Source organism: Acartia tonsa, chromosome 5 (genome assembly GCF_053477335.1).
Source record: "Acartia tonsa isolate MP-2025a chromosome 5, ASM5347733v1, whole genome shotgun sequence".
In the NCBI taxonomy this organism is placed as follows: Eukaryota; Metazoa; Arthropoda; class Copepoda; order Calanoida; family Acartiidae; genus Acartia; species Acartia tonsa.
Window position 1 is genome coordinate 28,916,558 of NC_137264.1, and position 15,504 is coordinate 28,932,061.

A 15,504-nucleotide genomic window follows, 5' to 3' on the forward strand; every position below is an offset into this window, starting at 1 on the left:
TCAAATATGACTAAACATGGTCTAAATAATCTAAAATTAGCCCAGACCCAATTACATTGGGTGCATGAATATGTCAACTAATGCAAAATTTCTCAACCATCGCACTCACTGTGCATTATTGCGAATGTTGGTCCGTCCTGTTAGGTAGGTCTAAATGTTGCCATATCTGAACACTTACACCAAGCCGTTTGCTGTTAGCAGTCCATAAAGATAACTTAAATCTAGTCTGGTGTAAATGACAACAACCTAACTAAGGGGAATAATGTCCTAATTTTACCCAGAGTATACCCAACAAAAACTTTGATTCAGTGTTTTGGTGCCGGAGCCGGGAGCAGCAACATTTTTGGTGGAGCCAGAGCCGTATTTTTCGTTAAAAACGGCTCCGGCTCCATATTAGCTAAGAGACACACATCCTTCTACTTTTATAAAGCTTTAATCAAATAAAAGCAAAATATTTTATATTATTTATTTTATTTTATCAAATTCAATAATGAACAAAAAAATGATATATTAATTTTAAGGTAGGAGCCGAAGCCGCATCAAAATTATACGGCTCCGACACCCTGCTTTGATTATTCGCTCTTTAACTGGGAATACTAAAAGTGTAAGGTAATGAGTTGCGTCTTTATATGAGTCAAGGCACTCATACTAATAATGTCACACACCTCAGGATTCAGTAGAAGGTGCCATTTGTAACGTCTCTAATTTGACGTGGTGTGGTTCAAAATAGAACACCTCCCGGATAACAAGCCGTCACGTTACCAATGCCCTAGGTTTTAAAACTCATTCTTGATCCAAAAAATTGTTATCACTATGCAAGCAAAGTTAATATTAGGAGACAAGAGAGGATTAATTCATTATTTATTGTACCAAGATAACTACGAAGATAACGCAGATGCACATAGTCTGTTACTTGGCCTACAAGTACAATTAAAAATGAATTGGTTAGTTCCATGAAGAAAAGCATATGATAAATAAAGAAGCTTAACTTTTTTACGTCCATTATCCTATTAATGTAATAAATACTGAAGAAAACTCCGTCAGTAAACTTATGATTTTCTTATAATAAATTAGAAAAATTGCGTCAGTCACGGAACTTTCAGGGATATGACAATGGACATTAAATACAAAATTAACCCTTATGTAAATTGAGATTAGTTGAAACTTATGAACAAAATAGTTAGGAACAATCTTAAAAAAATTCAATGAAAAGTAACCAAAGTATTCAGGCCATCGAATTAGAAAAAGAAAATTGGGTAGGTGCAATGTCCCCTCCCTTCTTGGTCAAAGTAGACTAGAATGAAATAAATAATTTACAAGTTTCTGTACTTACAAAGCCCTTTGTATAGTTTTACAAATATTTCTATGGTAGTATAAAACCTATCACTAACCCCTAAATGCTAAGATCTTTGAGACAATTTTACTAAATGATTTTAAATTACTACTTAGATTAAAATGAACAATATGCTATTTTAATCAATCTAACTTTCAGACCCTAAAATTAAATTTTAAATGCTTAAATATTGTTGGCTAGGATGAAGTTTGATAATGCACTAACCTATCCCATGTCACGGTATAAATTTTAATCTGCTACATCTCATTGATTTAAAGAAATTATAATCCACCAACCCATGACTATTAGCAAGGGTCTTGTAACCAAAAATGGGATAAGGATCTTACTGAACATATCCGCAAATGATTTAAGATCTTGGTAGAATATCTAATCTAAGCTACATGGTCTGTACATTTGTCTTTCACAATGAGTACAGAGTGCATCACTCTTTATGTATTTCCACCAGGAATCTAAAGGGATAAAACAATGGCCTATAAATTGAAGGACATCCCCAATGATAAAAAATTACCCCTTCTTTATATTACAATTAGTGGTTAAAATGCTTGGACACTCAACTTAATAAACCAACCAATCACAATTCAATAAAAGCCCCAAAAATTATTAAGAATATATTTACACATATGAACAAATAACCCAATAAACCTTTTTATATTTTTTCATAAATCTTTGTCACTGTCAAAGACTATAAATAAAGGTCTTATGGACGGTAAATAGCTTTACTATTTCCTTATTCAATAGAAGCACAGTGCGATAATAGTATTGATTTCACTATAAAATTCACTATAGGTTTTTTTTAAAGTCATAATTGAGTTTTTATTTCCAGGTACTTAAATTTTCAAGTAAATTATGACTTTAAATAAAAAATAGATGTTTAGCTGAATATACATTGATTAATGAAAGCAAACAAAAATGTCACACCAGACTAAACTAGAGGTAAATATAATCATATATTAATATTCTATTTCATGTATGTCTGTCTAGTCTATGTATGTTTTAATATGTATATTAATCATTGATAATATTGTAATAGAAGGCTCACAAGTATATTAGAGTCTGTCTTTAAAATATGCACCTAAAAATACTTTCATACCAAATTCATATAATTCACAAATAGTATAGGTTAAGTTGTGATACAAGGGGTTTATCGTAGTGAGCCACACTAGCCTCCCCACTGCACTGGTGGAAGTTGCAATTGGATTCCTTGCTCGTTGATTTACAATGGAAACAAAAAACATACAAAATTTATTAAAAGGAGTAAAAAACAAGTGTTACAACGCAGTCAAAGGTTTTAAGCCCTCTATGGAAACTCTGTATTCTTCAGTGCAGTGTATCCTGTATAGAACAGAGCCAAGTCAATAAGCCTTTCATTAAAAGTAGAAAAAACAGCTGTTTTTTGGTTCACTTACATAAACAGTAATTACTTAAGCTGCATTGAAAGGGAAAGATTTATTAGAAAAGGTATTGAGTTCAAATCTAAGATAAAAGCTCTTCTAAAGCTTTGCCAATAATGTAACATAAATTGAAAAATTGGAAAGGAATGCCTTTGACTAAAACAGACACTTTTCATGCATTTTTATTTGATACTTCTGGACATAGGCCATTCAATCAAGGATTGGTTATCTGTAATTATACAAGATAGAGTAGTTAATGATTAATTGGTCAACAATCATTATTATTCTAAATCTATAATTCCATAATTTGTTATACACAACACTTACTCCTGTCAATGATTAATTTGAACTTTTGGTTCAAAGTTTATTATGTATAATAAAAATATAAAAATGTAGGCTTGCCTAAATGCATAATTTATAAATATAAATATTATTACATTTCGTAAAATATCAATATTTTTAGTATTGGAACAGCCCTGAAATAACCCTATAGCTCTTGCGTTTCATAAATCTTAGTTATTTTGAGGATCATTTCAGGAAAGGTATTTTATTAGGTATGCTAAAGTAGAGATCCTATAGGTAATTGAATTTGAAACTTTTCTGAGTAAAACATTACAATAAAGTTGCATATTTATATCACAAGTAACAGATTTTCAATTATTTAATGTAACCCGTACTTTGGAATATGATTATTCTTGTTAAAGGCTAAGGTTGGTCTGAAAGAGAGGGTTTAACTTGTTTTTGTCAATATTAATGTGAGGATTTATAAAGAAATTGATATTTTTGTTTATCCATTTATTTAAAAATAGCATTCATTTTAAGAAGGCGTAAGAACTTATTTGCTTCAATAAATTCAAAACAATAAATAGTGATACTGGCTTCGCCCTGAGCCTTTAAGGGGGCTAAATCTTATTTTTTGATAATTAAATTAGATAGCATAAAACATACCCTGAACACACTTAAGATTTAATACTTTATAGTATGAAATTATTTGATATGTTTGTTCTGCTAGTAGTAATAACCCTAATAGCTGTGCTAAAAATATGTACTTCTTTAAATATATTCCAAAAATGACAGCAAAATTAAATCATCTATTAGCTTAAATCAAATTAAACAGTACTATTAACCTCAACTAAAATCATTATTTGAGAAAAATAACATATTGTTTAACTGAAGAGAATAAAAGTATAAGAAAGTGTCCAAAAAATATGCTCTTAATAAGTAGCTTTTTAATCTCTAAATTCTGAAATAAAAGAAAATCACAATTAGAATTGCTCTCAAGTAACCCTTAGAAGAAATTGCTAAACTTTAAATCAATATATTTAATATTCCTTTTCTCCGTGAAATTCTAGGCATATTTTGAAGACTTGATAATCAGGCTCTAAAATCCAAAGGAAAACAGAATTCTTAGCCAGAAAAATAATTTAACCTCGGCCATTTATTGAAACCCAAGAATTTAAGGATAGGAAAAGAACAAAATATATAATTCTTGTAGGGAAATTCTGCCTTTGGTAGTTTATTATTTATTATTGGTAAAGAGATGTAGATAAATCTTAACCCAAGATTGGTACTTTACTTCCAAGACGATGGCCGATAAATTGACGTCCATCCCCTATGTTGATAAACAAAATTACCTCCTTCTGTGGATTATAATTATTGAATGAAACGTTTGCACGCTCAACTAATTTAACAAACCAATCAAAATTCACTAATCACCAAAATTATTAAGCTAATGAATGAGAAGACGTTATTAAAACTTTAGGGACTATTGTAATAAACAGCCCATAGTCCCCTCTCTCTATGGGTAGGTTAAATTTTACACCAAAGCATAATTTTTTTTTAAAATTTCTTTTTCATCATGCAATTTCTATATATTCATGATTCTAATACATAATTTTGTAGTTGGTCTTTTCTTTGTTTTCCCCCTGAACGTACTTTGCAGGGCAACTATTCCCTCATTGAATAGTGCAGATACTCTGTACTTAGGTCAAAAACGTCTGTCTGTATTAGACACTAAATAATAGGTCAAAATATATTATCGCGATCGTTAAGCAAAAATGTATCTCAACACAATTTCCTTCCACCATTGTTCTTAAACAATAACAAAACCATGCTAAAAATGTAGAATAATTGAAACAGGGTTTATTAGCCAATTATTTTTTGGCATAATTGAAGAAAGGTGAAAGAAATATTTTAAATGATAATTTGTACTTCTCTTTGTATATGAAGTTATTTCAATTAAGGATTCAGTAGCTGCTGCATAAAAAAATGGCTGCTCACTTCGGCCGAAAGCCTAGCATCAAACGAGCATTCTAATAAACTCGACTCCGCAATAGCAAAGCCTCCTTTAGAATATGCAGCTGCTGAACTTAATTCAATTTCCCCTATTTCTTTGAAAGCGACATGCAATCTAAAAAGCGAACTAAGAATACTAGGTATGAAAGTATTTTGACTGTTCTATTTCTATCTTCTATGACAACTTGATCTTTACTGACACTATTTCTCTCAATTTGTCGCGTTTCTTACACAGCAGAAGAAAAACCTACTTAATCTTTATGACAAATAGTAATAATATTTTTCTGTCTGAAGATTAAGATCCCGGAATCTGTTGGTTCAAATGGGTTGTACACTTTAGCCGGGTGTATATTCTGCATGGGATCCCCGGCTCAGGGGGGGGGAAATAAAAAATAAGTGGTTGGAGGGAAAAAAAATGTAAAAATTAAGAAAACTGACAACATTTTTTCCATTTCGCCCCCCTCCTTGGTTAAAAAAACTAAAAAAATATGTGGTAGGAGGGATAAAATAAATAAAATATAGAGTTCTTTAAATATTTTTCTATTTCCCCCCCTACTTTTTAAGAAAAATCTAGGGGGGGAAAAAAATAAAAAATTTTGTAGCAGGGGAAAAAAAATAAATCTTGTGCAGAATATACACCCCTGCTTTAGGGAAGCAAATTAAATGTCTTGGGGTGGTTTAAAGCTATTTTCCTGACCATAATCGCCATCCCCTAGAGCCTAGGGACGAAGATACTGGTTTATCATGATATATGATTCTATTATGCAGCACATATAGTATAAGCTTGTACTTACAAACCAGGGAGACAAAGGACAATGATAGCAAAAATATTCTACAACACTTTCACCCCCAGAATAGGTAAGCTCTCAAATAAACAAAAGAAAAAATGAAGATTGACTATTTATTTTTCCTCCATTGTTGAGTCCCTGCCTCCCTGTACAAATACACTCTCACAGAATTTATAAAAATGTTATTTTTGTGACCCAATTTGTATATACATACATACAAACATATAATTACATCACGCTCTCCTTAAATGTTGTCAAGATTTTTTCTTTTTTAAGTCCATAGGGGTTGAGTGGAGGAAATACCCCCTCAGATAAATTTTATCCCCTTATAAATTTCTCTTTTTTTTAAAGAGTAAAAATTAGGACTGCGCGTCCCCGACAATATAAAAATACACATGCCTAATAAATCTAAACTCCTATGCAATTTTTATTGCCGTTCCGTCACTTCTTAATTCATTATTAACCCAGAGCTAACACACACTCGATACATTTACAGTAGAGTAGCACGTCTTTTTATTTCTTCGTTTACGTCTTAAGGTACTGCTAAAGTCTTTTTTATCCCCTTATATCCCCATAAAAAAAAATTATCTATCGAACTTCTCATTTACACTGTAGCTTATTATAGGTCCAGGGAAGGTTATTACATTTATTAGGAGAAGGTATCTCTACCCTTCTAATAATATATGACCCCCTCGCAATTTTTTTTACATTTTATTAAAACTCAAATTGAAAAAAGGTGGGATGGTCGACTACCTCCACTCCTACTAGAGGCTTCTAGGGGGTGTAGAGTCTACACTGTAGACACTAGTAATTAAAAATTGCATAATCAGTGCATTACGATAACAATATTCTAATAGCTACGCCAATATTTACGTTATGTCGTTCTTGATATATTGCAAAAAAAAAATATTTTTTTAAAAATAATGCAAAGATAATTAAAATTAGCCAAGGATTTCCCTGTCTATTTTTTTCTTTTCCCCTTTCTTTAAAAAGAAGGATGTACAACTTTAGATTTTACGTGAATTTTTTTATAGCTGTTAAAAATGGCTTAATAGCATGAAGAAAATTCAACTGGAAAAGACTTTGTGTTCTCCTGGTGATAAATCAAAATTCTGAAGCCGCAACGAATAAAAATAACCAGCTACCGAGCTTAAAGCTGCAGGTTTTTAATAATTAGTGTAAAATCTGCACGTCTATTCTTACTGATTTGAACATCATAAGAAAAATTCCTTTTATGATTGCAAAAGAATTTTTATTCGTAAGCAGGATTTAAATTCGTGGAACCGTGAACACTTTTAATTATCAAAAAAATATATTAATTCAGATACTCCATAATTTGGTTCTGTCCGACTGACCGACTGGCTGAAAACCGCAGTTAAATAAATAATATGCAGAACTTCCTTTAACTAGGTTAATTTGACTCATGTCGTTGAACTTGGCTAAAATGTTAATCCTTATAATACAGTAACAAAATCTATGTGTATGTTTTTGTACCGAAAGATCTCGCTGGTGGCTCAACCAATGTGGTTCTCCTTTTCAGGGTAGTTTCTCAAAGATCCTGGAAAGGTATAAAACTATTTTAAGGGAGGATACCACACCATCCTTCCATGAGAAATCGCCATGAGAAATCGCCATGAGAAATCGCCTTGAGAAAAAAAGCCCCCGCCATCAAAAAAACTACCCCCCCCCCCCACCCCCTGGAGTCTTGAAGGAAAGTATCTGCCAGTCTAATAATGAAGTAACAGTTATTACTAAAAAAAAATAATTGCTTGTTTAAGCTATGCTGTTTATGAACAAAATTGTATTTTTCAAAACAATAAAAATAATCCAATTCTATGATAAAAATTCTACTTTTGTAAAATACAATTATTATTCGGCATTTGTTTTAAATTAAAGTGATTATCAAACTAGTATCTGTTGTACTTGTAATGAAAAGTTGAAATAATACTTCCGGATAAATATAAATATATTAATAATAATGTATATTTTCAACAACTGATAATAATAAAAAGAGGTCTAGATCAAGGATTTAGACACAGATAATAAAGAGTTGTATTAAAGGTATTTTAAGAGAAGTAATCCTTCAAATGTATTTTTAGGATTAGTGAGGGTTTTTTTTTATAAAATAATATTTGAGAAGGGTTTAATGGAAATGAGTTATAATTTTGTTTATTGTAGGAGTATATATCTAAATAATTTATCGCTCATTGTCTTATCCTTTGATTTGTTAGCTGCATATATTATAGGAGTAAAATAATCAATTCATAAAAATATACTATCAAAAACCAAATAAAAAACATTTATTATTTATTAATTGTTCTTTCTTATCTATGTTCTTCTCCAAGATGAAATATGCCTTAAACCGCAACAGTTTGTAATTCCATAAATATTACTTCCATAATTTGTTCTACAGCAATTTAAAAAAACTCTGAAAGCCAAGCATTTTTGTAAAGACAATGCCTTTGTCGAGAACAATTTTGGAAATACCATTGCTTAGCCATAACTTTCATTTAGAGAAAAATTCTTATCTAATTGTATTGTTTAAATTAAGCTTAAAATATTTTATTGTACTAATAAAAATTAAATATAAAATACATTAAAATATTAAAATTCCAATTTAAAAATAATTTGAGTCTGTTAATTATCAAATTAAAACTAAAATTATTAAAGCATTTAAATAATTTAATAATTGGTGAATTGATTCAATATTTTTTAGTAGCGAAGCTACTCTATAATTTGAAATGTCCGTCTGTCCATATGTCCGTATGTCCGTCTTAGTTTGGGGGAAACGTGATTTTCTCGGCTCCTATAAAAGATAAAAGGCTGAAATTTTTTGACAACATTCCCATTATCAAGGAGCACAATTAACTATAAAACATCAATGTCGATAGGACCGCTTTTTAGTAGGTTTTAGGCTATTTTTGTATTTTTCACATTTTTCTCCATATCTTTGGTGTTTATGGTCCGATTTCCAAAATTTTTTCAGTTATAGAATCAAAATTGAATTTCCTGTCGTTTCAAGAAAACAACTATGACGGTCAGACTGCCTTTAAGCAGGTTTTAGGCTATTTTTCAATTTTTCACATTTTTCTCCATACCTTTGGTGTTTGTGGCCCAATTTCCAAAGTTTTTCAGTTATAGATATCAAAATTAAATTTCCTTTCGTTTCAAGAACACATCAATGGCGGTCAGACTGCCTTTTTGCAGGTTTTTGGCTATTTTTATATTTTTCACATCTTTGGTGTTTATGGTCCGTTTTTTTTAAATTTTTGTAGTTAAAAATATAAAAATTAAATTTCCCGTTGTTCTGAGCATCCAGTATGTAATTTACTTTGACCGTCAGTCTGTTAGTCATAGTACTGAAATATAAATAAATATTAAGAAATTAACAAATGTTGAAAAGGTTTCGTGATTTTTTCCTAATATGCATGCTTTTGTCAACTAATATCTAAATTCTTATTTAATTGTTTATGCTTCGCTACTTATGGATGTTGTCATCCTTGTTTAAACGAAGCTTATCTATAATTAAGGTCCGTCCGTCCTTAATTCAAACAGGTTCTGTTCTATTTATCTCAAAATTTGCATGATGATTCCTATAAAAATTAGGTACGATTAAGGAAGCGTAGCAACTCTATAATCATTCCCAAAAGTCCGTACGTCTATTTCAAACATGCGGATTCTTTACTTTTTAAACAAAATTTGTATACCTATTCATCTGATTTTTGTAAAATTGAACTGATTCCTATTACAATAATGTTATAAGCAAAGCATCTAAAAGTTTAAGTATGTCCTTAAACAATATCCTTGATTTTATAAGTTTTGCAACGAAGTAACTAACAATTTTGATAAGACTTGCATTAATATTCTTTTAAAAAGCAGGAACTACCTAGGGATATGGAACTTTAAAAAGTAAGAAAACTAATAGTTAACTAGGATAATTATATCAAAAGTATTAAGCAGATCAGCAAGAACAAGCCATCAAGGGTAAACTGTACATAAAATATATCCTAGGTAAAAAGTAGTTGCTACAATAAAAATATATCGTAGAATATAGGACAGACAAGACAGAGGGCAAAAACCGAGTAAGTTATTAACAAAATCTTGTCCAATCTATCGTAAACTATTAGACCGATACTCACACTTATTAGTGCATATGAATGAATGTCTATTCAGTTGTGTGTGTGTGTGTGTGTGTGTGTAAAAGTTGGTGGGTTTTTAGAGTATTTGTATGCTATATTAGACAGGGTCAGTGAAATACATTATGAAAAAAAATGTTTTTGAATAGCCAAGACCTACATTCAGCCTTGAATTATGAAAATGTTAGCGGGAGAGTTAACCCCCAATTTCCCCCGAAAAGTCATAAAATATTTCTGGATTATTTTATCTTTGGGAGGTGGGGACATCCTCGGCCTCCATAAATGAACAAGGATAACAACATCCATAAAAGCGAAGCTCTGTAACGGTAGGACAAACGGACATTAACACTTGTATAGTGTCAGAACTGAATAATCAGAATATAAATGAATAAGAGTCAAAGCAAAATTGTGAGTAAATTTGTTGAAAAACTTCTTGATACAGGATAATGTTTATGGACATACTTATATTTTTAGGACTTGATTATAGAGTTGCTTTGCTTACGATATTGTATTTTGATGTCCCAGGAATCTGTATACCAAAAATCAGAACAATCGGATAATTAGATCACATAAATATTTGTAAAAAAGTAAAAAAAATAACATGTTTAAAATGGACGTAAGGACATTCTGGTAATGATTATAGAGCTGCTACGCTTTCTAAACCGTACCTAACTACTACAAGAATTAACATGCAAAGTTTGAAATCGATAGGACAATTTTAACACGCCTAAATTAACGAAAAAAGCTAGCTGTCTCGGACGGACCGACCCTAATTATAGATAAGCTTCGCTTTTAAAAATATTAAGATATTCTGACAAGGAGAACCATATATGTTTATCTTTAGTAGTAGACAGACGGATAATAGATGTACTTCATTATTTTTTAAGAGTAATACTAATCAATGCACGCGTGTGTGAGTGTATTAAAATACACGATTTGCGTGTGGTGTCCGTAAAAAAGTTCCCAGGAAGTATATAAATGAAAACCAATGATCCTTACCACCACCGTGTGCTGTGCTATATACATACTCTAGCCACTAGTTGCATCCTTATTAGTAGCATGGCTACTCTATATTCATCCAAGCCAATACAATTAACATGGAGAGTTAACAAGTAAACAGCATGATTTGGCAATGGTGTATTGGGATCCACGGCTAAAGGGTGGGGGGATAAAAGGGATAAATGCATGTAGTACATTTCAGAAAAAAGATCAAGCAAAAGTTACAAATAAACAATTGTCAATCAAACACATAAGATTTTGTATTACAATAAATAACCAACAATTAGACATCACTGCACTAAATTAGTCGTAATTCTGTTTTTGTGAAAATAAGCCATTTATATAAATTGCATATATCACAAGAATACGATTTTAAAAATACATTGTATAAAATCTAAATTCTTTCAAAAATATGCCCTATAAATGTAGTTTAAACCATTAAATAAGAAAAAAATATGCAGTTCACTAAATTCAAGTTTAAATGCATTTTGTGCAACTACCCCATTATGTGGAAGGGGGGAAAATTAAAAAATAAAGAGTGCTCAATTGTTTTCCCATTTTCCCCCTCCTTGGGGAAAATACTAGAAAAATATGTGGGAGGGGTAACAAAAAATTAGTAAAACAAAGATTTCCCCTGGGCAGTTATTGAGATAATTATGTTCTGAAACTTTTTAAATCTGTTATTAAACTAGGGAAACTTACCTGCCACTTTAAAACTTTTAATTCGACTTTGAAAATAAACATTACTGCCTTTTCATAAGAAGTATCTTTCTTGTTATTGGTAAGTAATAGTAGAAATATATGCCAAAAATTATATCTTAGTGTTCAGTGCAACTTATTGATAATTTTAAATTGTAAACTAGCACGTTTGGAAGGATTGGGCTTCCTCAACTAATTTATATAAAACCGATAAAATGATAAACCTATAAATCACTTTACAATACTTTTTCTTAATAATATTATCATCCTTGTTTAAAAATATTCTATTATCAATACAATTTTATACATAAATATGATATGATATACCTATCCCTACATCATAGACACCTCACACACTAAATGCATTTATAGGAGCTATTTTTAACAAATATATAAGAAATTAGCACTAATTGAATCAAACACTTTAACCAATAGAAGATTAAAAAACATTTAAGGTGCAATTATATAAAAATAAAAAGAGTGAAATGGAAAACCATGGTATCTAACCAGCTTTAAATGTTCTTTGATACATTATTGAAAATCAACAAGTTTTCAGAGATATTGTCTATAAAACTATGAAAAACATATAGATAGGTACATTACCAAAGAATATTTTTTTGAAACAATAAGAAATTAAAATCCAAAAGCTCTATAAAATAAAATCAATTATCTTGTATGATTAAAACTGACTTATAATAAACTGGAGTGTATAAGTGTTGAAATTCAGAAGAACTAATTCTTTAAATTCAAAACCTTTAAGAAAACCATGTAACACTTGGAATTATAAAAAATCAACGAAAAGTAAATCCTTATCTCTTAAACATCATATCCACGGATATTGTTGAAACTCATGCAAAAATAGTTATTTATCGCATCGTATATACTAATGTACAATTATAAGAAAACCAGTTTTATAGTATTATAAAACTGGATACAATACAATGTTATACATAACTTTTCAGTATGGCTACAAACCGGTTCTAATTAATATTTATCGGTTTCGAATTGATACGGGAAATAATTGACAAAAATGTTACCTTATAACCATCGAAGACTATTGATACTGTATCTCCATCGATTTCTGTTATCTTTCCATCGTAATACTTTCCATTGTATGGCGCCTAGAAATAAAAATATTTTTTTGTGAATTTAAATATCTGATTTTTACATAAGTTTGGTAGAAATCTGCAGTTTCTTTGTTTTTAAGAAAATTAATGGGTAGCTAGACGACATTGGGCTGTGAATTATTATCGTACCTAAGTTTCAAAACACGTTCTCTCACTTGTATGCTTCAAAACTTTAGGTTGTTTCAATAAATCTTTAAACTCTATAGCAGATCAACACTTTCCAATCACTAATCTAAATGATGAGGGTAATTTTGTTCATCATTGGGTATGATGTATATCATTCTTTTGGCCACTGTCATATCCCCTAGTAAATAATTCTAACAATTGAGCAACCTAAATCTCAATACTGAGTGACACCTGATACAAAAACTATTTTTGATAAACATGTCAAAAATACTTTCCTCTTACATTAATATTCCTTTAGATTATTAATAGATAAGTAGGTCCTAAATATTAAAAATATTTTGCTTTTCATCTTTTATATATTTAAAGACGTACAGACCTTACTTTATAAGTAGTAGTGCTAGTCCAGGGTTGTCATTTTGGGCGGGCGCTTTTGGGCGGGCAGTTTTGGGCGGGCGGTTTTGGGCCGCCCAATATAAGGTCCTTTTGGGCAGTTTTGGGCACCCCCCTTTTAGGGGGAGAGAAAAAGGGGAGGGGGTTAAAAAAGAGGGGGAGCGGGCCTATTTTTTGGGTGATATCCTTATACTAAAGTAACAGGATGTGTGTCTGTTTGTTTGTGTGTTTGTACTAAAGGATCTCGCTAACTGCTGAACCGATCTGGTTCTCCTTAACAGGGTAGCTTCTCATAGGTTCTGGGAAGGTTTAAAACAATTTTGGGGGAGGGTACCACCACCCTCCTAAGAGAAATCGCCCATAGAAAAAAATTACACTCCCCCCAAATTTTTTTTTATTTTTTAAACTAAAAATAAAAATGGGGGAGGAAATCCCACCCCCCTAAAAAAAAAAATATTCCCCCCCCAAAGTTTTTTACTTTTTCTTTTCAAATCTAATAGGTATAATAATTGGATTATCAAATTTAACTCTCCCCTCCGTAGCCGCTAGTTAACTATATAAATTAGTAAGCTTTTTTGTATCTAGAGAAGGATTTTGCTAACTGCTGAACCGATATGGTTCTCCTTTCCAGTGGAGCTTTTATAGGTCCTGAGATGGTTTTAGGCTATTTTATTTCTAATAATAAGTCTAGGTATGGTTTTAGGCTATTTTATATCCTTTTTATATGCTTTATACGACATTTGCCCAAAAAGGGTGCCCAAAACCACTTTTGGGCGCCCAAAACCCTTTTGGGCAATTGGGCCGCCTAATATCAAAAAAATTGCCCAATTCGACAACCCTGAGTGCTACCAAACACCTCTGGGAAGAATTAAATTTGCAGAAACCATTGCTTGGTAATCACGACATAATCTAACTAGGACAACATTTCAAAATATTTAAGCTCTGATAAAAGTTAAAAGGTTAAATAAAACAAATTAACAACAAGAGACAGACGAGAAATGCAATTTTTTTAATTCTTCCAAGAATGCAGATTTCAAATGTCATCTTTGGTACACTTTTTTTACAAGGACAACAGAGTAAATAAAACAAGGACAACTATATCCTATTTAAGATTGTTATAGAAAAAAGTTGATCATTTATTCTTTTCAAATTTAGGGTATTTTTTGTTTATATTAGGTATTTTGTCTTATAGGTCTATTGTCTCTTAGGTCTTATGTCATATTAGGAATGGGTTGCTGTAAATGATAAGAGAGCATATAAACCCTAGTTGTAGAGTAGCTGCGCTACAAATTACTAGGTGTTATAAACGAGGAAACTTAATTTGATTAAAGTAGATTACATTTTCATTTAATTTTCCTGTTTTTTTTTTCGCGAAGCTTTTCGATAAATTATAAATCATTTGAACATGATGATTAATTTAATCAGAATCTTTATCAAATAAGTTTATTAATTCCATGGAGGTAGAAGGCAACTGTGATTAAATCATTCTATTCTTTTTCCAATTCTCCTTAACTACACCGGCAACATTACCAAATAAATTTGAAGGGGAAGATTAGTTCAGCATAAGTTGTCTTGTTCCTTATATTTTTGGAAGCGGGAGCCAATCTTAAATTATATTCTTTACAAAGCTCTAATGGAAGGATGTTATTCTAGTTTTAGTGAACAGTATATCTTGGATATCTAAAAAAGTACATATTGGTGACAACTTAGAAATTATCAGGATGGGACTGCTTGAATACTTAAAAAGTGCATTTGTAGGAAGGGTAAAGATTTCTTCAAAACAAATATTTATCGACTATTCTTTATAATATTAGGTAGTGGGCTTTTTTCGTTTGTCCTTTAAGATCTCAATGACTAAAGAACAATTTGATTTCTTCTCCATTTTAAGGAAGCTTCACATAGTTCCATAGATGATTTAGAGCAACACCCACGATTAACTTGATTGTTATTATTTTTGCAACCTTTGTTATTTACGGTTAAATCTACAAAACAAATTCTGAGTTTTGTTTTATTTCTATCTCCCTTTCCTGGTGCGTAAGTTGCCATTTTATTATTTAAGGAGAGACTTGAAACTTGTTTAAATTAAAGTTTATAAATAATTATAATTAATTATGATATTGATTTCGAATTAACCTTGTGTGTTCCATAACTAGAGTTAAAGGAAATAAGAAGGGGGGGGGGGGGGGGAAGTTTTGACAT

The 15,504-nt window shown here is 30.9% G+C and overlaps 1 protein-coding gene across 4 annotated transcripts in view; it reads right to left on the reverse strand.

Moving 5' to 3' along the window:
• Spf30 (survival of motor neuron-related-splicing factor 30) overlaps positions 1 to 15,504 on the reverse strand; it is a 59,361-nt gene that overhangs the window by 36,209 nt on the left and 7,648 nt on the right. For all 4 annotated transcript variants that reach the window (XR_013879752.1, XR_013879751.1, XM_080161190.1 and 1 more), the window contains exon 4: positions 12,700 to 12,783. Coding sequence is in view for 2 of the 4 variants with exons in the window: in XM_080161190.1 (XP_080017316.1) it covers positions 12,700 to 12,783 (84 nt within the window). In the remaining 2 variants the exon portion in view is untranslated. The remainder of the gene's footprint in view (positions 1 to 12,699; positions 12,784 to 15,504) is intronic.